At 43.8% G+C, this 26910-nt stretch overlaps 2 protein-coding genes across 2 annotated transcripts; both read right to left on the bottom strand.

The window, feature by feature from the left end:
* Positions 1 to 139: 139 nt before the first annotated feature.
* Positions 140 to 7072, bottom strand: ATP5F1B (ATP synthase F1 subunit beta). Its single transcript, XM_081968006.1, has 10 exons — positions 6880 to 7072; positions 5083 to 5265; positions 4353 to 4527; positions 3766 to 3887; positions 3322 to 3506; positions 2683 to 2841; positions 2395 to 2517; positions 1951 to 2163; positions 1500 to 1701; positions 140 to 376 (listed from the first exon to the last, which is right to left on the bottom strand). Exons 1-10 carry the CDS (start codon positions 7010 to 7012, stop codon positions 279 to 281), a joined length of 1593 nt encoding a protein of 530 aa, XP_081824132.1. The 5' UTR covers positions 7013 to 7072; the 3' UTR covers positions 140 to 278.
* Positions 7073 to 14793: 7721 nt separating this feature from the next.
* On the bottom strand, positions 14794 to 22864 carry ATG101 (autophagy related 101). Its single transcript, XM_081969151.1, has 3 exons — positions 22572 to 22864; positions 20435 to 20694; positions 14794 to 16933 (listed from the first exon to the last, which is right to left on the bottom strand). The coding sequence occupies exons 1-3, from the start codon at positions 22663 to 22665 to the stop codon at positions 16529 to 16531; spliced, it is 759 nt and encodes a 252-aa protein (XP_081825277.1). The 5' UTR covers positions 22666 to 22864; the 3' UTR covers positions 14794 to 16528.
* Positions 22865 to 26910: the final 4046 nt, after the last annotated feature.

Consider the following 26910-nt stretch of genomic DNA (forward strand, 5'->3'; position numbering starts at 1 on the left):
GAATTAGGCAGCACAACATTGCTTTCCAATATAGTCAAGCGAGAATGCCTTACTCTTGGTCAGCGAACCCAGAATCAACAAATTTGGTCTGTTTCAAAGCTATAGCTTCTCTTCTTGCTGCAACAGTACCATTAACTACTTCTATAATCGCACCAGACGGTTTATTGGAAACTTTTAAATATTTTCAAGAAATTTCCAAGAGTTTCAAGAACTGTGAGGTGGGACAAAGTGAACCACTGGGCATTTGAAAGCATACAAGGTTTGCCTCAAAGGTAAACTCATGAGTGTTCTTCAGCTAACTTATCAGCCTTGGCCACGGCTTCCTCAATGGGCCCCACCATATAGAAAGCCTGTTCTGGGAGATGGTCATATTCTCCTGCAGAGACAAAGTCAAAAACTGGAATCAGTAAAACTGTTAGGAAGAAACAGATCACAACTACATGCCCCTTTTGCCCATTCCATCAACTTCTAAATATCAAATAGTAGCTGAGCACCATGGTTTAACTGTACAGATAGCCCTTCCTTAATGATGATTAACTGGGAATGGAATTTCCACCGCTAAGTAATGCTATCATAAAGCACAACATTATGTGACCACATCCCTTAATGGCAAACCCAGTAATTCCATCTTTGTGAAGATTTGTGAGTCATTAAATGAGGACCTCCTCAAAATATTTTGCCAGTTTCCAATAGCAAAACTACCTGCAAGTCTCAGGCAGTTTGCAAGCAGTTTTCTGGACACGTGGCTGTGGCAAGGCAGAGCATGGCGAGGTTGGGGATGGCTGCTGTGGACATGTGTACACAGAGCAGAGTACAAGATTCTTGGGATCTTGTACTCCTTAGCTGGGCTCCTCAGGAGAAAAAGCATCAACTTGAGATGACCTTTTTGCCGCCTTTCCCCAATTGACTTTGCTTGTGGGAAGCTGGCTGGAAAGGTTGCAAAAAGTGGTCACATGAATGCAAGCCGCTGCAACCATCATTAATCGCAAACTGGCTGCCAAGTGCCTGCATCATAATCACATCCTTAGACTTTCAATGACCAGTCACTTGTTCAGCACTGTCATAATTTCAAACTGTCACTAAACAACAGTGTTCAGTGAGCTTGTTAATTGAGGACTACCTGTAATTATTTGTAGCTTCATTACAGAAGGCTATTATTTTCCTAGGTTTGAATGGAAAAATGTTGACACTAATCACTAGACCAGTGTTTCTCAAACTTGGCAACTTGAAGATGTCTGGACTTCAACTCCCAGAATTCCCCAGCCAGCGAATGCTGGCTGGGGAATTCTGGGAGTTGAAGTCCGGACATCTTCAAGTTGTCAAGTTTGAGAAACACTGCACTAGACGATTACTTGGGAAAACAGCCTACATTACATCTGGAAAGCAATTAGATTGTAGTTCAGTAGATACCTTGTGACTAGAATAGGGAAAATTAGCAATGAGAAAAGATGGCAACAAGACAGCCATCAGCTTCAGGGGGTTCCAGTTGCCATACATACCTATCAGAATCTGTTGGAATCCTTTGATTGTTTCTTTCAGAGGCACCAGCTTGCCTGCATAGCCAGTAAAAACCTCAGCCACCTGGAAGGGCTGGGACAAAAATTTCTGGATCTTACGGGCGCGTGCCACTGTCAGCTTATCCTCTTCAGATAATTCATCCATACCCAAAATAGCGATGATGTCTTGGAGGGACTTGTAGTCCTAGAGAGGAAACCTGCAGGTGAGTTGAGACAGCAAGGGCACCATGGAGTGGATCAAGCCACTTGCCATCCTATCTACATTCTGCCTCTTCCAAGCAGTTTTGCTGCTGGCTTGCAGTATTATACTTGCTATAAAAATGTATTAATATTCTATATACACAATTAAAAAGAATACAAAAAGTATTTACTAATTAGTAAGTTTGAATTCCATGGTTTTCACACGCACCACACATACACACACCCAATTCACCTGCAAGATCTTTTGCACCCCACGGGCCACATCATAATGCTCCTGTCCCACAATATTAGGATCCATGATACGTGAAGTAGAGTCCAGAGGATCTACAGCTGGGTAAATGCCCAGCTCTGCAATGGCACGAGACAGCACAGTGGTGGCGTCCAAGTGGGCAAATGTGGTTGCAGGAGCTGGATCTGTCAAGTCATCAGCTGGTACATAGATGGCCTTGGAAAAAGAAGATTTACTACATTAACAGTCCAGTGATATAGACAGTTTTAATGCTAACCATCAGCAGCTTTGTATAGCTATTTATATAGCAGGGAAGCAATTCCATCAGATCCCACATAGGGAATGGAGATAAATAATAAAATTGCCTTCCAGAAATGAGACAGTAACACAGTACACCCTGAATTGGTAGACAATATAATTGGAGAAATAACATTTTTAGCAAATTACCTGCACAGAGGTGATAGATCCCTTTCTCGTTGTTGTGATCCTCTCCTGCATGGTACCCATATCAGTAGCTAAAGTAGGTTGGTAACCCACAGCTGAGGGGATTCTACCCAGCAAGGCGGATACCTGGAAGAGAAGATTAAAATCTTCTGCAGTTGCCAAGGTTGCTTCTTTTATGATACAGAAAGTCTCAGATAACGCATCTATGCTTCCCCTGCCCACAATTTGGGAAGATCCCAATCTTATTATTAAAATGTTCTCCTTTGACTGACAAGTTGGTTTAAAGCTTACTTCAGATCCAGCCTGTGTGAAACGGAAGATGTTATCAATGAAGAGCAGCACGTCTTGACCCTCCTGGTCTCTGAAATATTCAGCAACAGTCAAGCCTGTCAAAGCAACTCTGGCACGAGCACCAGGTGGCTCATTCATCTGCCCATAAACAAGAGCAACCTATGGGAGAGCAAAGAAACTTAAAATTACACAAAATATTAATTGTCCCATTTCATTAGTGTATGGCTAAAAATTTCCTGCTCCATAGCAATAAATTGGTGTATTATGATACATACCCCGGAATATCCTATAAATAGTTGATTTATTATCCTACCAACTCTGTCTTTCTGAAACTTAATGGGATTTACTTCTAATATACTTTTCTTTCAGTCTAGTAATTCTTTCATAAAATGACTGTCTAATATATGTACACTTCATATTTTGTTCAAAATATTCTTGGTGCACTAGAAATCCTTTCAGTCCTTGCATTTTTTCTGGTATTGTCAACACATCAACTAAGATCAAGAGTGGAAATTCAAAACTGCATGCCCTCAAGAATAATGGCCAATTTCTGGTGCAAGCAAGGCAGCAAATTAAGCCAACCCATATCACAGTTTTGAAGTTTAGGGCCACAGCTAAAACCCTAACTTGTTTGCTCACCTTGGATGTGGTATCCTTCAAGTTGATGACACCAGACTCTATCATTTCATGGTACAAATCGTTCCCTTCACGGGTTCTTTCTCCAACACCAGCAAATACTGAGTAGCCACCATGAGCTTTGGCAACGTTGTTGATCAGCTCCATGATCAATACAGTCTTGCCTACACCAGCACCACCAAACAGACCTGAAGAAGAAAAAAGCTGTTTCAGTACCAGAGAATGATTAGGAGCTCCTCTACAATCTCCCATTTTCCTTCTCAGAGGATGAATTGCTTCAGCAATCTCAGAAGAACGAAAGTCAATGAGTTTTGCTCATCAGTGAAGGAAAGACAGCCAACATCAGTTGTATGTAAAACACTGAGGCTGCTAATGATTCAAAGTCCATGCTATGGCAAGGAAGCTGCAGAAACACAACGGGTCACCCTTCTACCTCACTTAACTTACCAATTTTACCACCCTTTGCATATGGGGCAAGAAGGTCCACAACTTTAATGCCAGTCACAAGGATTTCCTGTTCAACACTCATTTCCACAAACTCAGGTGCTTCGGCATGAATAGCAGCAAACCTGAAAAAAATGATTGGTCATATGTTAAGTATATCTTTTTCCAAGATGGCCAAAACTATACAGTTCCCTGAATGTAAACATATAGTTCAGTGTCATATTTCATATTAATGTTGGCATATTTTTTAAAATTATCCCTAGTATGGAATATTCTTGTCAACTGCAACTATGTACTAAGTCACCATTTTCATTGACCATCCACTAGGACTCATCTAAGACCATTTTCCCCAGTTAGCTAGATAATTCAGATACCACATATGTGCAAAATTAAGTTTTCTTGCCCCTTCAGATGTTTAGGAAATGGCATGGAAATTAGTGGGTACACACGTTGTCTCTCCTTTTCCATTTCACTGACAGGATTTTGTGGTTGAAATATAGTTTTCTAGTGGAAAGGAATACCAGGTAAATAAAGCCATCCAAATAATGAATTATGGTTGCCTCACTGTCTTCCCCCAAATTTGTGCTTACTGCTTGGTCTTTATTGGACCTCTTTCATCTATTGGCTCTCCAATGACATTCATGATTCTGCCAAGGGTTTCAGGTCCTACAGGAATTCTGATTGGTGCTCCAGAATCCAACACCTTTTGGCCTCTCACCAAACCTTCAGTACCATCCATAGCAATGGTACGAACAGTATTCTCACCTGCAATAGAAGAAATAGAACAGAAGCTGCCTTTACTCTGAAATAATGCTTGAGCAACAGAAATGTACGCTGTAATTTCAAAAGTTATTTTTTACCAATGTGTAAAAATAAAGAATCCAAATAGCTTCTAGGAAAGTTGGTAGAAGATTGTTTATTAAAAATGTGCCTTTTATTATGTAGGTAAAACCAGCTCTAGAGATCCACAAAGTTCATGCAGTCAAAAAATTAACAGAAATAATTTTGGAAAAATAATTCACTGGTATTGAATGCCCAATTAGACATGCAAAATGTTTAGTATTCTTTTATTGGAGAGCTTCGGAGACATACTGAACCTTGAAACATAACAGGAGGCTTATAAAAGCTTAAGACTGGTCCACAATATCAATCAATGATGCTAGACTACTTGGCCTCAGAACCAAACGTTTTCTGATTAAAAGACTTCCTTTTCAGATCATAAATATGACTTCATTAGGTTCAGAAGAACGAAAGTCATTTTTATTTATCATCACAAGGAGCATTAATAAAATGAAAGCCAGGTTGATCAATGACATTTACCTAAATGCTGAGCCACTTCTAGCACCAAGCGTGTATCTCTGCCTTGTACCTCAAGAGCATTGAGGATTGGTGGCAGGGCCTCATCGAACTGGACATCAACCACGGCACCAATGACTGCCACAATATGTCCAGAGGCAGCTCCAGCTTTAGCTGCAGGAGATGTTTGTGCAGCATAGTTCCGGCCTACAAAAGAAAGTACAACCATCAGCAGGCAAATTAGATGCTTAATTATACATCTTCACAATCAGCAACTTATAAACACCCCCACTTCCCGAAAAAGATGTAAGATTGAGATTCTCCACTTTCCAAGATAATTTCAATTGTTCGTAGTTTCATTCCCAGAATTGTCACGAGTTGGACAGCATACATTTTATAAATAATTCTGCCAATTATATAAAATCACTCAAAGCAGCAATCCAGTCAGATATTTTTGGGGTCAAATACAGAACTCTGGATGAAAACGAGTCTTAGGTTTTCCATAATGTTTTGAAGGGATTTCATTCTAAGAATACATTAGTACCAAGCTTTTAAAGAAAAACTTAGAAATAACTTTTATGAGACCCTGTATGAGCTATATAGGCGGCCAGGCTTTTGCAATGGTCAGCCAGGAGAGATCAATAACCATCAATCCCTTATCACAACTGGAATTCTCTGAGACCAATAATAGGCTCTGAAAAAATTGAAAATGCAGATGCCTGAATAGATCCCTGACTCACTACTATTGAATTACTGATGAAATAATTTTTTCCTCACAAAGCCTGGATTGTAAATACCCCCGTCAAGGTATACTAAAGATCTTAACGAGCATCCGCGGAAAATTCGTTTTTCTGCTCCTAGCCGGTGAAGCCTTATTATTAGTTCTCGCAAAACCTCCCTGAATCCTGTCAGAGCAATTTAAAACCGTCTCTATGTGCACCATGTGAAGGTGGTTAGATCTAGTGCCTAGATCCCAGCGAACCAGCGGGAATCCTCTTCTATCCTGCTTGGCCCATTCTGCTGCGCCTTTCTTCCCATCTTCGCCACCGCAGTCACAGAGGAAGGGGATGACAAGCGGCGTCCAGGATCCGAACGCGCTCCGCAATGCTTCCTCTCATGCCCTCTAAGTGCCGACGGGCGCCATGTTTGTCGGAGCCGATCAAGCAAGGAGCCGATCGAGCAAGATCCGTGCTCCCAGGTCGTCGTCTTCCTCCTCGCTCGCTTCCGATGCGGCCGTCATCGTCCCCAGATCGTCTTACACGAAAGCAGGGGGGTGTATCGCCACAGCTCGCCCCCCACCCCTCACCCAAGAACAGCCGCAGCGAAGGGCCTTCCCCGCCCATGCAGAAAAAGCCAGAAACCACCGTTTCCCACCACGTATCTATCGGGGTGGGCAAAAACCGATTAAGGTGGCGCAAACCCCCATCCGTGCGGCCGCTGACACGTAAGCAACGACCGGGGTTGGGCATCGGGGTTTCTGCAGAGGAAGGGCAACGCGCCGTCCCGCCGTCATGGACACCGAATCAAAGCCCCGCGTGTCCTGCTGGGGTTTCTCCCAGGCCAAACGCCTGGCTCGCTGAGCCGGGAGAAGGCAGCAGAAGCAGGCGAGCGGGAACTCTGCTTCTCCCCGCTCCCCTTCTCCCAAGAGAGACCTCGGCAGGATTAAGACCAGCCTCCCATCCGGGCCGAGCGGCACCCTCGGTGCAGATGCCTTTTTCTAGGACCGTTCCGAACGGCCGGTTCTCCCCACCCCCAACCAGCGCTAGGCCGCAAGGTGACCCCGCCCTCGAGCTCCTTCTGGGGCTTCGGCCACACACTTACGGGCTTCGGCGGCAGCGGCAACCGCCCCGCCCCGCAGCTGCAGCAGGTCCTGGAGGGGACTCGACGCGCCCCGCGCTCCCCTCAGCAAAAAGGAAGCCGAAGAGGCGCAGCAGCGACTCGCGAACCCCAACATGGCTGCTACCGGCGAAGTGGAAGAGCAGCCCTACTGCCGACCTAGAGCGGCTTCTAAAGGGCTCGCGAAATCAATTCTGGATCCGAATTGGTCAACAGCCTTGTCTTTCTTAAAGTCTCATTGGGTACCTTCCTGTCACTCACGCGCTTGAGGACTTGCTGATTGGAAAAGGCTTAAAAACTCCCTGTGCTTCGCTCAGGCGTCTAAGGGCGGAGCTGTGGCACATGCTGAGCTCTCCCAATACGAAAATGCTAGCTTCCTGGGCGGGAGCTAAGGGCCTCTCGTTATTGGAGGGTATCGATGCGTTTCAAAGAAATTCTGCTTATTAATTGGACAGATGTTACAAGCCACGCCTCTAAAGGAACTTCTACCAATTGAATAGAAAAAAGCGATTAGAAATGTAAAAGAGGTAGCGCTCTTTTCTAGACTGAAGTCAGAACGGATGCCCTAGGTTTGTCCTTGTGTAAACTGAAAGCTTCGGCAGTTTGGTAGGTCAGAGAGATTATAGGGTGTCCGAGTGGCAGCTATTGCGTTGCGAAATGTAGAGTGCGTTAATAATTATTTGGATTAGATTTACATTTAACTGAAAAGTTATGATCCTGTGCAGAGTTAACCATTTCTCCTGTGCGCTGCTTGGAGAGTCCACACATGGGTTAACACAGTCTATCTGCCCTAGGACTGAGTGAATTTTTCTTTGACCACGCCTTCCTTTGCCTCATTGAGATCAGTTTAAAAACTCAGTCTGCCCTTTAGGACTATTGCTGGGGAGCTCCTCAGTCCTAAATCAGATAGATTGGACTCCCCAAACTAATCATAGGAAAATTTGTTATTTTTGTATAGTACCCTTTAGGAAAGAAAACAGAAAAAATTCAGAGTGCTGAGAGGACTGCCAGGCTACAGTCAGCTGCTGTCGCACGCAGAGTGATAACAAGGGAGTTGCTTGTCCGGTGGCTGCGGGCGAGCAAGGGGGCGGCGGGAGGCTTCCTGGCTGAATTTTCCCCAACCGCTGTTGTTACGAGCACCGTACGGAGCAATTGAGAGCTCTGACCGTGCCGGCGGTTCTCTCTTCAGCCCGGCAACAGTGGTGGCCATTTTGTGGTGCTTTGCGCGTTTTCCACCCATTGCCAACGGGCGCAGTGGCAGCCATTTTAAAGGGACAATTTTAACAGAGAGCCGTTCGGAGCCACGGGAAGACACACAAAGCTGCGATTAAGCCCCTCAGCCGCAGATCGCCGCCAGGAAGAGTTGGGCCTTGTCCGGGACGCGGGCAAGGCTACATTCCAGCACCAACCACTCGGGGAACCTGAGGGCGGCCTGAGGAAGGGTTTTGTCCTGCGGGCGTCCCTCCTCTCCAGTGTTGATCTGCGGGCGCTTCGTAGCCGGCTGGCTTGCGCCTGGTGCCTGCCTACTGACCCATCAACCGCTCTGCTCCATGACTTACACTATCAATCTACAGGTCATCATGGCAGATGGAGGCTCGGAGGCGCAGGAGGTACAGGCAGGGCCCTCCTCCAAACGCAGTAGGCTAGACCCTCCACCCAAAGGGGGGAAGGGAGGAAAGGGCACCACTAAGAAGGCCTCCCCGCGACCCTCAGGGAGTAATGAGAAACCCAGGGAGGGGTCCCGAAAGCACAAATCTGCGGAGCAAAAACTTCCACAGCCCCAAAGGCAGAGTAAATCCCCTGAGCATGCGGATGCATTACCATGCCCATCCCCTGGTCAGAGGGAAAAAGGGGAGCCTAGTTCGCCTCAGGGGAACAGGTCTCCCTAATTAATAAAAGAGGATTCGCGGGAGTCTTCCCCCGATGCCTCCTGGGGTTACCCCAATCACCCAACTCATCCCTCAGAGAGGAGCTGGAACCCTTTCAGTGCATCCTCCCAGCGGAGGAGGGAACTTGTTCAGGTGGGAGCATGAGTCGGTACACTCCGTCACGATCTCAGGCCAGGGAAGACAAGGGCCTAGCCTTGTCTGCGGAGATGAAGGAAGTAATTGCACAGGCCATCTCCCAGGGCATAGCCGAGGGCATCAGGCAGAAGGATGCCTGTGTGGCGGGGGCTTCTAAATCAAGACCGCCCCCAGCATAGGTCAGAGACCAGGCGCCAGCCTCTCTTGGCACCTCGGTTGCCACAGAGGAATCAGTCTGGGAAGAGGAGGAGGCAGAAGAATTCGAATTATTGGAGGACGAGGATCTTCTTCCCAATAAGCCCGCCTTCACGGGGTTGTTCAAGCCTTCCCTGTTTAAGTCCATCCTACATAAGGCCAAAGCAGCCACCGAACTAGGGTCTACTTCTAAGAGTACGACCGTATCATCCTCCTCCACCAAGGACCCCAAAGAAGGTCTTTTCAAGGAGACAGCTCCTACTCAGGAGCTGATCCTGGTGCCAGATTTATTCATGGACGTTGTCCAAAGGCAATGGGCTCAATCCGGTACCTTGACCAACCCTAGCGGTGGAGATAAATCTCTTTATTCCGTAAAAAACAGGATGGCGGATATTTTGAGGTTACGCGAGGTGGACGCCCCGGTGGTCTCCTTGACCTCGACTTTGAACCTGCCAGCAGACCTACTGGAAGGTCTCAAGGCAGAAGACAAAAGATCTGAGAAAGTGTGCCATAAGATGCATCAGGCAGCTTATTCCTCAAGCCGCAACCAGGCTTGACGGGACGTTCAGATGACCATACGAGCTCTGCAACAACACGACTTCTTGGTGAACCGGCAGAAGAGCCATCTCGAGCCAACCACACACATCCAACACCTCGGCACCATCATAGACTCGGTTTCTTGCCAGGTATTCCTGTCACCAGACCGTCTGCGCAATCTCTAGAACAGAGTACATTAATGTTGGCAGCCCAGTTCAGTGACGATCATCAAACCTTCGCAACTTCTCGGCATCATGATATCATGCCTGAAGGTAGTTCTCTGGGCGCGTCTCCATGCCAGGGAACTACAGTGGTTCCTCCTGCCGATGCAAAGGTCAAAGGTCAGCAACTCCCCAAGACGTGTACGTCTACCACAAAAGGTGATTCGCTCCCTCTCTTGGTGGCAGACAGCAGCAGTACAGAAGGGGTGCCTGTTCAAGGAACATGAAAGACTTGTGGTGACCTCCGATGCAGGCTATACGGATGGGGGGCACATTGTCAAGGTTAGCTCGCTCAGGGCAATTGGACCCAGAGAGAAACAACTCACAGCATAAACTGGCTAGAGCTGCGGCCCAACACCTTATGACAGTTTTCATCGCTGATTGTGGGCTGACGTGCTGTTACTAAGACAACGTAGCAACAAAGGCCCACATAAACCGGCAAGGCGGCACCCACTCCAGGAGACTCATGACAGAGGCGGAGTCCCTGGGTAGGTGGGCGGAACGTCACCTAGCGTCCATCAGAGCGGATCACATATCCAGGGCCAGCAACGAGAAGGCAGATTGGCTGAGTCGGCAGATGATCGACAACTCCGAGTGGCGTCTGCACCCAGACTTCTTCAGGCAGATCGTGCAGATTCGGCAAACCGCAAGTAGATTTATTCACCACCCACACCAACACACACCTGCCAAGGTTTTTTTCCCCGCTACCACTCGCCCCTGGCGGAGGGGACGGATGCGCTGAGGTGCATATGGCCCTCAAGACTGCTATACGCATTTTCCCTCCCACTCATTCCGCAGGTAGTAACCAAGCTACTAGCGGAGGAGGCGGAGATCATCCTTGTAGCACCTCACTGGCCAAGGAGGTCCTGGTATGCGGACCTTGTCAGCCTCTCCATTCAGAAACCATGGAGAATTCCTCAGGAGCAAATCTCCCTCAGCCAAGGGACCGTCTGCCATCCGGACCCTCAGTAGCTACAACTAGCCGTCTGGCACTTGAGGGGGAACTCCTGAGGAAACAGAACCTTTCTGACAAGGTCATACAAACTATCCAAGCGTCCAGAAGGCCTTCCACTACTAGAATATACGAAGTGACATGGGTCGCCTTTTCAGCCTGGTGCCAGAAGAGTGGTATAAGAGACATTGCTGCCTCAGTTCCACAGTTGCTAGACTTTCTCCAGGTGGGACTGGACAGAGGCTAGCACCCAACAATCTCCGTCGTCAGGTCGCAGCCTTGTCCACCATTCTCACTAAGAGTTCTTCCCGTCCTCTGAGTCAACAGCCACAGGTCAAGAGCTTCCTGAGGGGCACGGTGAATATCTGTCCTCAGACGGTTCACCATTACCCATCTTGGAACTTGCCGTTGGTTCTACGAGCCTTCGAACCAATTCGAACGGCGAGCCTTCATCACCTGACTATTAAACTGCCTTTCTAGTGGCCATTACATCCATTCGAAGGGTATCTGAACTAGCAGCTCTCTCCATCAGGGAAGAGCTATGCATTATACATGCTGAGAGTCATCTTGACCCCACTTTCATCCCTAAGGTCGACACTCATTTTCATAGATCCCAGGAAGTGATCCTTCCCAACTTTTGCCCGAAACCTACGCATCCTAAGGAACGTGCTTGGCATAAGTTGGATGTGAGACGTGCTGTCCGCATTTATGTCAAGAGAACCAAGGACTTCCGACGTTCCGAAGCCTTCTTTGTCTCATTTCATCCTGGGTCGCTGGCAATGTTCCCTCTAATTTTTTTTCAGTGTGAGCGGAAAAGTATAGTGTTTGAGCGGCACATTTTCATGCCTGAGCACCTGAATTTTTTTCACAGATGTCACCCAAGACAACAACGAAATCAGTGTTATTTGAAACTCAAAGTTATGTTTATTCAAAGTACCCGTTTAATTAAAAGTTATATAATATCAGTATCACTTATAATACCGCAAGTCTGCAATATTAAAATACTTGTATAGTGTTTGCGGCAATGTACACTTATTCAGTGAAAGCCTGTCTCATCTTACAGTTTCTCATGTCTGCCTTTCTTTAACAACCATTCCGAGTACACTTTGTCGCGCTGGTCGCCAGGGCTTTACGCAATCGGTTCCAAATAGCGCAGCATGGTAGATAGATCAGAGGTCTTCAAACTTGGCAACTTGAAGACTTATGGACTTCAACTCCCAGAATTCTCCAGCCAGCATAGGGGACAGGGGAAAGCAAGTAGATAGATCAGAGGTCTCCAAACTTGGCAACTTGAAGACATGTGGACTTCAACTCCTAGAATTCTTCAGCCAGCATAGCTGGCTGGAGGATTCTGGGAGTTGAAGTGCACAAGTCTTCAAGTTGCCAAGTTGGGGGACCCCTTAGATAGATGCACGCCTACTCGACCATAAATCTGAGGGAATCTAGCTTAAATGCCCAGCTGGCTAGAAACAGATAACAGGACTGTGCAGAGCACATGATTCCTAGGCCGCAGCTCCACAGGGATGCTTTCAAGCAGTTGACGGAGCCAAAGAGGCGAAAAATGAATAGGACTAGAGTAAGCAATACCATTTGCTTCCCCAGGAGGGTGTAGCTAGCCTCCTCCTCCTCTCCCCCCGGCTTCCCAGGTCAAGTGGTTCCGTCCAGGTGGCAGGCAGGAAACCGCTTCCAAAGCGGAAATGAAACCAGGCAATCCAAGCACTTTCTCCGGCAGCTTAAAAGGTCGGGGGAGCACAGTTGTTGATTATTATTATTTCCCCCCAAATTAACACCGTGAGTAGTTTCTTCCCCCCCTTTCTCGAATGGCACCGGCTGTTTGCCGCAGGCAGAGCTTGCAGGGGGAATGAATCATTGTGCCCGGGGAGGAGGAAACAGATTAAGCCCACTTTTATTTCTTCTCCAAAAAGGGATTACTAATCAGTTAGAAGTCTTTAAAAAAGAGAGTGGAACGTAGGACACATATCAAGGATTATATGTGATGGGGTGGGGAGTGGGGTGGAGTGTAATCCTCCACATCTCCCCGCCCTTTCTATGCATTGATGCATTGATCCACTACTATCAGGGTTCTTTCTCCCCCCCCCCCCCCCCGCCAGGAGAAGGCCGGGAGTGGGTGCTTTCGTGGAGAGGCAGATCAAGCAGCAATTTTTGATTTCGGAGATGGGTGGGGAAGGGAAGTCGGGCGTTTGCCAAATGTTATGCTGTGACATTAGAAACTGCTGTGCAGTGTTTTCCTGTCAAGTGCGTGGCCGCGCTCCCACGCAGCTTAGAGGGAACATTGGTCGCTGGGCTGCAAAGCATCATCTTACACCATTGTGTGTTGGTTGCGAGCCTGCATCAAGATGGCCTACGAACATCAAGGCAGGGCCGTACCAGGTCGCGTGACGGCACACTGGACAAGGAGTGCTGCCACCTCAGCAGCATGGGCAACCCAAGCGTCCGTTATCGACATTTGTAGAGCGGCCAGGTGGGCTTCCCCCACAACATTCATCAAAAATTATAAAATTGACACCTTTGCCTCAGCCGAAGTCTCTTTCGGACGAAGGATTTTACAAAAAATTACAGAGGCTCCGGACATTCTGGACACTCCCCGCCCTGGGAAACAATAGCTTGGGTATGTCCCATGCTTGGACTCTTTCAGGAAAAAGACCGTTGGCTTACCTGAACGGTCGTTCTCTGGGCGCTGCAGGAGAGTCCAAACCCACCCGGGGTCTTCTGCGGTGTTCAAGACTATTACTTCGAGTGACTGTGGGACGGCCTTCCTGTTACGGATACTTCTTCGCTTTTAAACTGATCTCAATGAGGCTAAGGAAGGCGTGGTCAAAAAAAAATTCACTCAGTCCTAGGGCAGATAGTCTGTGTTAACCCATGCTTGGACTCTCTCGCAGTGTCCAGAGAACGACCGTCCAGGTAAGCCAACGGTCTATTTAAACCCAGTGAACTAATGATATAAAACAGTGATGGCGAACCATTTTTGGCTCGTGTGCCATAAGTGGGGGGAGCGCAGGGGGTCGTGTGCGGGCGCGCCACACCTATAATGCAATGTGCGACCCCCCCAGTGCGCATGCGCGCACTACAGGCGCTCCACCCCATTTTTTGCATGCTTTTTTTGCCCTCCCCAGACTCCAGAGGCTTTATAGGAGTCTGGGGAGGTCGAAAACAGCCTCCCCCGCCCCCCCCCAGAAGCCTTCTGGAGGCTTGAGGGACCTTCAGGACGCTTCCCTGAAGCCTCCGGAGCAGTCAAAACGAACCTCCGAGCAAACCGGAAGTCCGTTCCCGAACTTCTGGTTTGCCTGTAGGGTCGTTTTTTTGCGCTCCAGAGGCTTTAGGGAAGCTCATGAAGCCTCCAGAGGGCCTCCGGGGGGGCTCTTTTCACCCTCCCCAGGCTCCTATAGTCTCTGGAGCCTGGGGAGGGCGAAAAATGGCTTTAAAAAAGGGTGAACTCAGCACCTCATGTGCCCTGAAAAATGGCTCTGCGTGCCACCTGTGGCATGCGTGCCATAGGTTCGCCATCACTGATATAAAATATAGTTCTGATCAAAGTTTAATTAGGTCATTAAATTTCCAGTATAACTGTACAAAGGATTGTGATGTAACAATATTAACTCTCCAGAGAATCAGTGGTACATAACACACAGGCAGGCTTCTGAACAAATCTGTGTAAATTTGATAATGAACAGCTACAATCACTATTTAGGAAGAAGCAAGCTAGCTGTTTAAGATGGGGTGTATGTTAGAGTTTCCATAAAACTATATGTACAGTACCAAGATTTCTTGTATTTTAAAGATCAGGGGCTCACTTTAACACTGTAGCAAACCACATACCTAACATCTGCGTTTTGGGATCAATTTAGAAGATATACCATATTCGAAACTTTAGGACAAACCATCCTGCTTTCTTTTCCACATTGAAGCTGATATTTGATCTTCCATGATAATTTGAGGAATATTCCTTATACCAGTTAGTAAGTTTGCAAAACTATAAGTGTCTCTTGTATTATCATTCAATTGTCCATTTATGAGATACAGTAATGGTTTATCTCACTTTTTCCTCGCTTCTCCTTCCATTCCATCATATTTGATTCTGCCTGGACAAGTCTCTGTAGTTTTCCTGGCAAGATTCTTCAGAATGGTTTGCTGTTGCCTCCTTAAGAATTGAGGGAATGTCACTGACCCAAGATCACCCAGTTGGCTTTGGTGGGACTAGAAGTCAGGCTGACCATTTTTCCAGCCTGATGGTTTAACCACTAATCCAAAGTGGCTCTCTGTTATCTCATTAGAGTTCACTGTTTCAATGGACTAAACAACTAGGGATAAATCTAATTTTCCAAGGTATATTTCAGCCATGTCTGCCACATGTTGTCCAGAAAGGTAAACATAATTTTCTAAACTCAGTGATTAAGATTTATCTCAGCACTATTAATGCAATTTTGTGCAAGTGAAAAACTTGCTTCTACAATGCATATACCTGGATAAGCAAGGGGTTGTTAATAGTTCGCCTTATTATGTAAATACATGTTATTTGGATTACAATATCTACCAATATATTCACAAGCCAAGATTTTAGTGGGAAATAAATCTAGACATTCTTTCTAATTATCAGAAATCCCAGATATATATCTGGTTTTATATTGTTTACTATGTCTCAATAAGAAAGCTAGCTTGAGGACAGAAATAACTCAAATTCATCATGTGAATTTCTGTGGCATTTCCAAGCTTTGCTTCTGCCAAATGAAACTCAAAAAACAAATCAGGAAGCATAACTGAATTCAACACTGAAATCAGGATTGACACTGATTTCAATGATTATCAACCAAAGTTAAACAAGTTGGAATAATTTAGATCTTTTTGAGTATAGGTTAGGTCAAAGCTACTGTACTTCGTATTGTAGAAAGTTATGTCACAAAAGACAGGAATTTTCTTTTTATTCTCAGATTATTTTATACATATAATATTACACTGGTGAAATATATACAAAACATGAAATTTCTTTCTCTAGAAATACAGGCTACCGATTTCAAACTCTTTTGAAAAATAAGTATGGTGGAAAGGGTCCTTTTTTGTAATTTTATTTACAAAAAAGAGGGAAGGCTTGAAACCTCTAAACATTCCCACCCTGAAGACATGCACCTAGAAGCAAAAATGTCTTGTTAACAGATTTAATTATTCCAAAGCCAGAGATGAGCTAACAATTAGGTAATCAGGAAAGGAAGGCACACTTTTTGCCAAGAAAAGTCAGCCTTGGCAGCCTTGTAGAAGATCTCAAAATCAAGAAATCAGGGCCTCTAGTTTACATTTTAGTTTACTGCTCATTGATAGTGCAAATGTTGGTATTATTTTAGGCATATTAGATGTTACCAAAATACCTATGAAGCATGCAAGCCATCTTTTCCCATAGACACACTGTAGTTCATCTAATGGAATTTAGTTTAACAGAAACAGACACTGAAGAGGACTCTTGGTTTCTAGTCTCTATTGCAATTGAAAGAAGTTGGGATCTGGTGAACTGGTGGACAAGCTAATTCTAGCCTCAACCTGTAACAGTTAGTGAATGAGAACAGGATGTATGGGTGTCAAGAGTCCAAAATTTTCTAAGAATAATGGATGTGTTGCTCTGGGGGGAGGTGAGAGCAGAAAACCAGTTGCTTGTGTTGCTTTTCAAAAATGTCTGGTCCATGATATCCTAGACATCAGAGCGCCAGGGTGTCCTTGATGAGGCGACGCATGGTGGTGGTAACAGAGGTCCCAAGTGAGTCAGTGATCTGGTAAGAAATCTTGTATAAGTAGGGCTGAACATCCCTCAGCCCTGTATCAAAGACGTTATCCACCTCTGACTGGGTAGGCATCTTGGGCAGGTACTCATGTCGGTTCATCACTTCTACAATGTTGATAATCTTTTCACAAAGTTTCTCACCCACCTTTTCACGACATATCTGCCGTTCCTGCTCATTAGCCAGACTCACTACATTGACCTTTACCGTCCAAACTTCCCAAGGGATGCACTCATCTGAGAAAGGCCAGCGTGATTTCTTCTTCTGATAAAACTCCAGGGAAATTTGGCCCATCCCATCACTGCCTGAGTTTCGCAATGCGTCCTAGGGGGAAAAAAAGCATTATTCCATATTTCACTGGAATAGGTTTATATTTTCAGTATATTTATAATAAAATCTTATGAATATTTATTTGGAACAAAGTTATGCCATGCTCAATGATGTTTTCCTTTTCTGTAGAGAAGATATTCTAAAACTGAAATCTCACTAATGACACAAAGACAATTTTGTTTTCATATGCCAAGACCTGAAGAAGAGTCCTTAATATAGTAGGTCTTAACACATGGGTATAGTTTCAATCATAGACTATTTTCTCAATACTTGTTTCTAATACAGGTAGACCTCAATTTACAACTGGTCATTTAACAACCTTTCGAAGTTACAACTGACTTCTCCAGACTTACTTATCATCTATTTTTGAAGTTATAACAGCAACACACACACACACACACACACACACAATTGCATTTTGGGCATTTGGCAATCGACTCATCCTTATGGCTATTTGCAGCCTCCTGCAATCACATGACATTTTGCAATATTTTTTGCCAGTTTCCAGCATTTACTTCTGGTTTGCAACAAAAAATACCTATAACAGAAACTTAATGACCACCGCAAAAAAAGTAAAAAAACAAACATCAGGTCCAGTCATGTGACTTGCAACTGCAATGAATTACAGCTTTTATGCAGCTACAGAAGTGGCAACTCAAATTGTTATCTAGGGGAGGAAAAGAAGCAATTACCAATTTACTGAAAAAAAGATAGAAATAGAACAGTTTTTTGAACAATAGCCATTTAGCCTGCAGCAGTATAAAGTATCTAGTGGCGCCCCTTTAAAGATAATGCCCTGTAGTATATTTACTTTCATGGCAGCGGAAGAGGAAGAAAAGATTGTTAACAATGTAACCTAAAAGATATAGCCAAGAATAATTGCCTTATAAAAGTGGCCACTTATAAAATGATTATTGACCATAATGTACTTTTGCAGTGGAAAGCTGTACATGATAACATCCTCAGGACCTTAGCAATATGCACATTCTTCAATAATGATACTCCTAACACAATATTGAAATTGTGATCATAGGAGTTAATGCATATAATTTAAAGTTCTTTAAAGAACTCTCTCGCTTTAAAGTTCTCTCCCCCCCCCCCAAAAAAAAATCTATTCAAAAGGCAATCTAGAATGTTTGCATTTTGTATTGTACATTTCAAATGGGAGTTTCTGCTGGTACTGTCCATTCTGCTGATCGGGATGCACCCTGCCTGAGCTGTTAGAGATGGTTTCAGATTTGATGTGTAGGGCTTCTAGAATATTGGTTCTAGAAGTCTTCTGTATTTAAACTGGGACTGCCTTAAAGGGGCCACTCAAAATGTCATAACTCTCTTGATAATGACGAATCTGTCTTAACTTGTTACTGCTCCAACACAAATAGCAAGCCACACTCTGGATTTTATTTCCCTAGTGGGCAAGAGGGTGGTGGTTTGAAAAGGGGGCTATGTTTATATCTGTTATTCTGTCATATATTATTTTCTATTGAAAATGATGCTTGCAGAGACTATTTTTCACTGCAGGGGTGAGGAACTCCACCATCTCAGAAGATGATAGATTCCAATGGCTTCCAGAAGGCTCTGAAGCATTTTCTATGATCTCTGTCAAATATTTGGCTACAAGTATGAGAGCAGCTGAAACAATTGCTCTTCAATCTCTTCCCAATTCAGCCCCTTGGTCTACATCTCAGCTGAGGGCAAAGCGGGCAGTTGGAGGAAGACTAAAACACAAGTAGAAGAAAACTCATCTTGAATCTGATTGAATGCTAGTAAAAACTCATTATGGAGCCTATACTGTGACAACATTGGAGGGTTATTTTCTCCTTCTGTTGTGTACCCTCAGCACCAGTGGAACTTTTTTGAATGATGCAAGGAGTTCAGGGGTCTGTCTCACATATGAATTATATGAAAAAAAATAGTTATTGGACATGTCAGTTAGATACTTCAAGGACAAAATCAGTCTAATTTGGCATGACAGACTCTACTATTTGTCCAAGGTCCTGTCAGATTTTTTGGGATGAGTTTCAGTTCTTAAGGCTTCAGTGATGCAGACAAGGTACTTGATTGTGTTTGACAAAACCTGCTTGTTTGATCTTTGCTTCTCATGGCTTAGTATATGTAGTAGATGGGGAGTGTTTTCTAGAACCAGAAGATTATAAATATGTTGTTACGAGGAATGGTCTTAAGCTTTATTAAAGGAGGTTGCAGTGAGATGATTATTGAAAAAAATGTAAACATTTATAGGCCAAAAGCAATAGCAATAGTACATAAACTTATATACCACTTTACAGTGCTTTTATAGCCATCTCTAAGCAGTTTGGAGTCAACATATTGCCCCCAACAATCTGGGTCCTCATTTTACTGACCTCGGAAGGATAGAAGGCTGAGTCAACCTTTAGCCGGTGGACTTGAACTGCCAAACTGCTGGCAATCAGCAGTCAGAAGTAGCCTGCAGTACTGCACTCTAACCATGCCACCACAGCTCTTATCCCTCTCCTGACCAAGGGGGTTGAGCATATGGTGGTTAATCACATCCAGACATTCTTGGATGAAATCTATTTCCCTTTCAGTAAGAATGTAGACTTAGTTTTGGTCCCGAAACTACCTCGGCCATCATGTTGGATGATTTTTGCTCGGAAAGAGACAGGGAGAGTGCAACCCTGTTGATTCTCTTGGATCTCTTGCTTAATACCACCACAATGATACTCTATGGGAAAGGTTGTTCACTTTAAAAGTGAGTAAAATGGGCTTTGAGTGGTTGAACTCATACCTAGACAGTCTTCTTCATGATGTTTATGCTGCCTAGTCCTGTAAGTGTAATTTTATCCATCATGCGGTTCAATTTTTACATGGAACCACTGAATACATTCACTGAGAGATATGAAATAAATTAGCAGCATACCAATATTAACCTCTACCTCACTTTTTCACAGGGGTCTATGTGAGACACTGCTGAATCAGTCCTTGGATGCAGTAATGGATTGAATAAGGGGCAACAAACTGAAGATCACTCCAGATAAAATAGGGATGCTGTTAGTAGATAGTTTACCTATCCTGATGAGCAGAATTCAAAGAGTTTTATATGGAGTTACACCTTTCAAAAGGATTAAATATGTGGCCTAGCATGGTTCCTTATTGTCTTTTTAGTGTCAAGCAAAGACATTTTATATTCCTACTCTGCTTCCCTGAAAATAAGTCCTTCCCAGATAATAAGCCAAATTGGACTTTTGAGCGCATCTGCTAAAATAAGCCCTCCCCCGAAAATAAGCCCTCCCCCAAAATATTGCAACACAGCAGCAGCCATGAGGTGACCAAAGAAACAGAATTTTTGGACATTAATTCCAGATATGTTCCAATCCCAATCTGTAAAATAAAGCCAACATCTTGGATTAATCCTGGAAACAGCCTGTCTAGAATCTGTATTCTGGCCAAAGAATGATTCTGAACAAGCAACAGGGAAACACATATCATTCTGAAATAAACACACTTAACTTTTACCTTGAATTCTCCAACAGCCTTTCTCAGTGCACGGTCAAGTTCCTCAGAAGAAACCCTGACATAGGTGAAATCAATGAAGTCACAATCAACATCTTGTGTGCCAACTGTCCCAATCGAATAGGTTCCTTCTTTCTTGTAATGGAATTTCCCTGTGCTGCGATGAAGTAATATGGTGTGCAAAAGTGCCAGCATAGCTTCTTCAATCTGGCGACCTTCAACTGATATCTCCAGCACCTCTGAACGGCAGTTCATTATGACTTCTGCGAAGGAAAAATAAGCAAGCACTCTTGAAAAAAAGCTACATGAGCCGACTGGAAAACTGTAGCAACTATAGAAGATAGACATGAGCAGGTGGAAAATGTCTGGTTCCAAACTGTTCTAAAGAACAGCATGAAATGGGCCATTTTGAGGATTTTACAATTCTTCTGAGTTCCATACTAAATCGGTGTCTTAAACTTCAGAACTGCTCCAAATTGTCCTAGTTTTCTGGAACTACAAAGTTCTAATAAAAATGCTGATAGTGAATAAATTACGAAGCACTCTGAGGCAAATCAAAATCAGTTTTAAACTTCACAGAAGTTTTAAAACTTAAAAATTCTGAAAAGTGAGACAGTCCAAAACAATAATGATAGAAAGCTTCGGTTTATTCCTCAAACCAATTTAACAAGTTACTTTTTAACCAATATTAATTCTTTGGAAACAAAATCAGTAAATAGAGCCCCAAATGGTAACAACCCAGTATCTTGTGTCATCAAGTGCAAGAGGTTTAAACGGATCATCAAACAAAAAAGAACCCCCATCATTTCCCAAGAATTTTGAAAGATGCAATAGTCCTCAACATCTATGGAGTCATCCAGGTCATGGTTGTCCCAAAGGTGTTTTTTTCCAAAGGCAACTGGACTTTCTTTGTTTTCCTTACAGACTTTTCACTTCTGATCCAAGAACTGAAAAAGCTTCTTGGATGAGAATCAAAATGTCTTCAAGGAAAAATAAAGAAGTCTAGTTGCCTTTTGAAAAAGCACCTTGGGGAGAATACTGTAGTCCTCAACCCAGCAGCACTGTAACTTGAAAGCAAATTGCAAGTAAGGCCACCCATGGACCCAACAATAAAAGTAAGGACGTTTTTGTCCTCATATACTCACATTACACTGAATTTCATCTCAAAATGAAATTCACAGCAGTGAGAGGGATCTTGGAGTCTTAGTGGACAACCAGTTAAATAGGAGCCAGCAGTGTTCGGCAACAGCCAAAAAAGCCAATGCAATCCTAAATTGCATTAACAGAGGTGTACAAGCAAGATCAGGTGAGGTATTAATACCACTATATAAAGCCCTAGTAAGACCACACCTAGAGTACTGCATCCAGTTTTGGTCACCACACTATAAAAAAGATGTTGAGACTCTAGAAAGAGTGCAGAGAAGTGGGACAAAGGGACAGGAGACTAAAACATGAAGAACGGTTACAGGAACTGGGCATGGGTAGTGTAGTGAAGAGAAGGACCAGGGGAGACATGATAGCAGTGTTCCATTATTTGAGAAGCTGCCACAGGGAGGAGGGGCTCAAGCTATTTTCCAATGCACACCAATTGAATAGAAGTTGCCTTCAGAAGTCGTGGGAGCTTCATCACTTGAGACTTTCAAGAAGAGATTGGACTGCCATTTATCAGAAATGGTGTAGGGTCTCCTGCTTGAGTGGGATGGTGTTGTTGTTGGACTAGATGACCTGGAAAGTCCCTTCCAACTCTGTTAATCTGTAGAGAGTGACCTACATGAGGTCACTTTTTATTTTTGAATTACTTCCGAATGACCCGATTGGCTGGGACATTTAAACCCATATATTTCAGTCTTTTCACCAATACACCACGATGGCTTTTGAACCCCCACCAAGGGAAAGAACATGTTTTGTTTCTAACGCAGGTCGCAGCCCCGAGAGTGGTGGTGGTAAGCCTCTTGCGACTTCCGCAGTGCTGTGACCAAAACACTCCTTAGGCTTTCTTCGAGGCGGGGGTGGGGGGGAGGACGAGGCCCTCGGTAACTAAGGCAACCGACCGGACAAGGGCTCGCGCCTCCTGAGAGGTGGGAGGGGGGCATAAAGAGGCAGGGGGGGTGCCCGATGGGAATAACAGCTGGCAACTCACCTGTCCCGGATCTGGGTGCTTTCCTACACAGGCAACTTAATCTTCGGACCGGCCCAACTAAGACAACATGGGAGAGAGGGATTTGAAAAACCATCCTCAAGGGCGACCCCGAAGTAATAATTCTTGGCCAAGGTCGCTTCTGCCCGCCCGTTGGGAGAAACGCCTGAATTTCATTTACATAAAGGCTTTTAACCCTTTCCAAGGCTTTTAAAATAGAAATTGCGGGTAGCCTTTTCCTCCCTCTCGCCGCTCTTGGTACGGTCCAAGAAAGCAAACCACCGACGCAATCGCGAAAAGGGTCAAACTTCCGGTTTCAGAGAACCGGTTTCGCCCCCCCCCCCCGGCAAATTGGAGAGGCGACGCTTAAAGGGGGCGCTATGCAGTGAAAGGTTTGACAGTTTGGCGGTGGCTTTTTACTGGTTAAAAAAGAAAGCTTATTTCATTTTTTGAAATGGCGTTTTATTTTATTGGTTTAAATAAGCACGAGATGCTTGGGGGTGTTGTTGTTGTTTCGCACCCTGAGAGATTGCGTAACAAGATGCAGATTATTTGATTTGACTTGTCAATCGTTTACAAGATAACAGGTATAAGAATAAACATGAGTATGAATGAAATGAGTATGATTAAATGTTAGGACAGGGACGGTAGGCACTCTGGTGCACTTATGCATGCCCCTTTATGGACCTCTTAGGAATGGGATGAGATCGACGGTAGACAGTTTAAGGTAAACATTTTGGGGGTTTGGAGAGGTAACCGTTTTCCCCTTTCCGTCCAGAAAATTCCAGAATAGTCCCGAAATATCTTTTAAAAAATAAAATTAGCGGAGAAGCAGGGGAAGGGGAAAAAGCTGCATCTGCGTGTTTCTTCTACATTAATAAAGCCCGATCGTCTTTTTAAGTCTCCCTTTAATCTCCCTGGACCGACTTACTCCACCGGCAAAAGATTTGCATTTCCCCCCACACCTTGTAAGCTGATGGTTCAAACTAACTGTTGAGAAGGCGTTGTTTATTAACAGGACTCTAGTACGGCTGACACACGGCAAATTAAGTTATTTCCCGGAACAAGAGTTACATCTTCAGTCTTATTACTGCAGAGTCAACAGCTGATTTGGCATAGTTTTACGTCCCTCGTTGCATCATCAACAACATTTGAGTACAATACCGACCGGTAATTTATGCTAACCGAAACTATAGGCCGCGGACGCAAGTGCGCATGCGCCTCGCCTATTCATGACATAATACGTCATTCAAACGCAGCGTACCGGAAGAGGCGGGCAAAAAGCAGAGGAGTGACGCGAAGCGGGAATCCTGAAGTCGGTGGAGCGACGATCTGGGGGAGGGTGAAGGGTCGCACGGTGGTTAAATCTCTTTGAATAAACACGGCGGTTGCCGTGTTATTTCAATCCTAATTTTGCTGTTCATTTGCCCTTCTCCCGTTTCTTTCTTTCTTTTTTGCAGCAATGCTTTGCGAGGTTGTCTTTAGCGTCTCTCTTGATTCCATCTGCCTTCATTTCAAGTTTTACAAGGTCTCCCAACTCAAAGAAGTATTACTCTGAGCAGCCAACAATACAAGTAGTTCTCCACTTGCAACACTTCATTTAGTGACAGTGCAAAGTTACAACAGCACTGAAAAAAGTGACTTATGACCATTTTTCACGACCGTTGCAGAATCCCCATTGTCACAGGATCAAAAATTTGGATGCTTGGCAATTGACTCATTTATGACAATTGCAGTGTCCTGGATAATGTGACCACCTGGTCAATGGGGAAGCCACTTAACTACCATGTTACTATCTTAATAGCTGTGATGATTTACTTAACGTGGTAAGGAAAGTCATAAAATGGGGCAAAATTCACTTAACAAATGTTTCACTTAGCAACTGAAATGTTGGGCTCTATTCTGGTTGTAAGTCGAGGACTACCTGTATAAATATAAGATACAGATGAATAAAAATTATTTACAAGCGGTCAATATATACATACAAAGAAGCTGAAGCAACTTATTACAGATAAGGTGCCTTTGCATTGTAGCCCGTGTTTTTCATGTTTTTTTTTTCTTTTCTGGTTGTCACAATTTACATAAATTTTAATATTTGTAGAAATGTAATTATCAGCCATCAAAGGTTGATCTATTTACAAAATAGAATTAAAAAGACTATCAAAGAGACTTGAAAGGTGTTTTTATATGCACATGTCTTTCCCCCCAAAAGACATAAGAACATGCATATATATAAGGATTCAATTCCACAATCTTAAAAGGCAGCCTAAAACAAATTATTAGAGGCTAAAATAAAAAAAAAACCCTACTCTGAGTCTGGTGGAAGTGAACCACTAAAAGTGATAGTTGATTCAGCTTTTATTTTTCAGCTCAGTTCTTGAGATTTTGGATTCTTTCCTACCCCACCCCACCTTTCTAATGGCTGAGCCAAAGTGTCTTCCCCCAAAATGTTTGAGAGGGCCTGTTCTCATGGCTTACTGCAAGACATTTTCCTCCCTTAGGCAATTAGAGAATGGAACTATTCTACTGATGGTATTTCTAATTGCCTCTTTTATGGAATGTATTTCAGTAAAATTATTGAAAAGGTAAATGACTCATGATAGCAAACAGATTTTAAAATTGTCTCTGCTCCTGATAGTTATAAATGTAGCTTACTTATTTCTGACATTTATGAAAACTTGATTAGTCATAGGGTTACTTCATTTCTATTTGTCTGAATTGCTATGGAAATGCTGAACAAATGCATTAAGAACTTCTATATAGTAGCTCTTGTATTCTGTTTTAGGCTACTCTTTCTCCAAATGTGCAGCCAGTGTATATGATTCCTTTCACTCTACTTCAGGCTGAGGAAAAGTGGCTGATCATACAATGTTGCTTGTTTAAATATGGTTTACTGAATAAATCATGTTTATCCGCAGTTGGGTGTACATTACATGCTAAATATTCAGTATATTATTGATCTAAGGCCACAACTGAATTTAACTGAGTTAATCCCAGAATTGTGCAACTGTAAAGACTGTCCTCTTTAATAATAAAAACAGTAACTTTTTTCCTCAGATTTTTAAAAAACTGCTCAAATGTTGAAAGGAATCTTTCCATGCTTGTAATTGCTTCTGCTACTTTGGTTCCTATCCTTCCCCATCTCCCCTTTTAATGTCAGAAGAGGATGTGTTTGAGCTACAAGAAAACATGGATCATCAAGCCAGATATCAGCAATAAATCTCATCTTTCTGAGTGCTCAGAGATGAAGCTTCTCTGGAGTGACAGCATTCTTAACAGATCATAGGAACCCACACTTTCTGAAGGACCACAAAAAGATTTAGGGTAACATTGATTAGTTTTATTCAATTCAACAGCAATATGTTTTACTCAGGGTTTTCTTAATGTGTTCAATAACAAAAGAATAGATAGAATCCCAGGCTAAGTAGAACAATGCTCATTCTTTTACCGAGGATCCCAAAAGCCCAGCCCAGTGGGGCATGTACAGGTCTTCAATTCCTCCCATGCAGTTAGGAAATCAGGCAAACAATCCTGACCCACAAAATCAAGAGCTTCTCACGCATACCCACAAAGCTTTTTTTTTTAGGTGGGTGGGCAAAAAAGTTGTTCACTATGGCTTGACTTATTGGACACAGACTTCAAACAAAGAAGAGTAAATGGCAGATAGCAAACGAGATTTCCTAATTTCTATTATTCATTCAATGTTACACAAAGGGAATACAAATTTTTGGATACATGGCATGGCCACAGCCTGCTTCCAATTGTGGGGAGATTCAGTTTTCACAGGACAGACCCAATGTTCCCTCTAATTTTTTTTCGATGTGAGCAGAAAAGTATAGTGTTTGAGCGGCACATTTTCATGCCTGAGCACCTGAATTTTTTTCACAGTTGTCACCTAAAACAACAACGAAATCAGTATTATTTGAAACTCAAAGTTATGTTTCTTCAAGGTACCCGCTTAATTCAAAGTGTTATATAATGTCAGTATCACTTAACAACGCTCCTGCTTAGCAACCAAAATGTTGGCTCAGGAACTCTGGCATTTGAAGCACGCAAGTCTTAAAGCTGTCAAGTTACAAGACCCTTGCACCCCTAACCCTTTAGGAAAAAAACCCCCCAGGGGTCTTCAAACCTGACAGCTTGAAGACTTGTGGACTTCAACTCCCAGAATTCCTCCTCCAGTCATGTTGGCTCAGGAACTCTGGCATTTGAAGCATGGAAGTCTTAAAGCTGTCAAGTTACAAGACCCTTCCACCCCTAGAAAAAAAACCTGACAGCTTTAAGACTTGTGGACTTCAACTCCCAGAATTCCTCCTCCAGTCATGTTGCAGCGATGTCATCT

This window comes from Natrix helvetica, assembly GCF_964273705.1.
Source record: "Natrix helvetica genome assembly, chromosome: 1".
Taxonomy (NCBI): Eukaryota; Metazoa; Chordata; class Lepidosauria; order Squamata; family Natricidae; genus Natrix; species Natrix helvetica.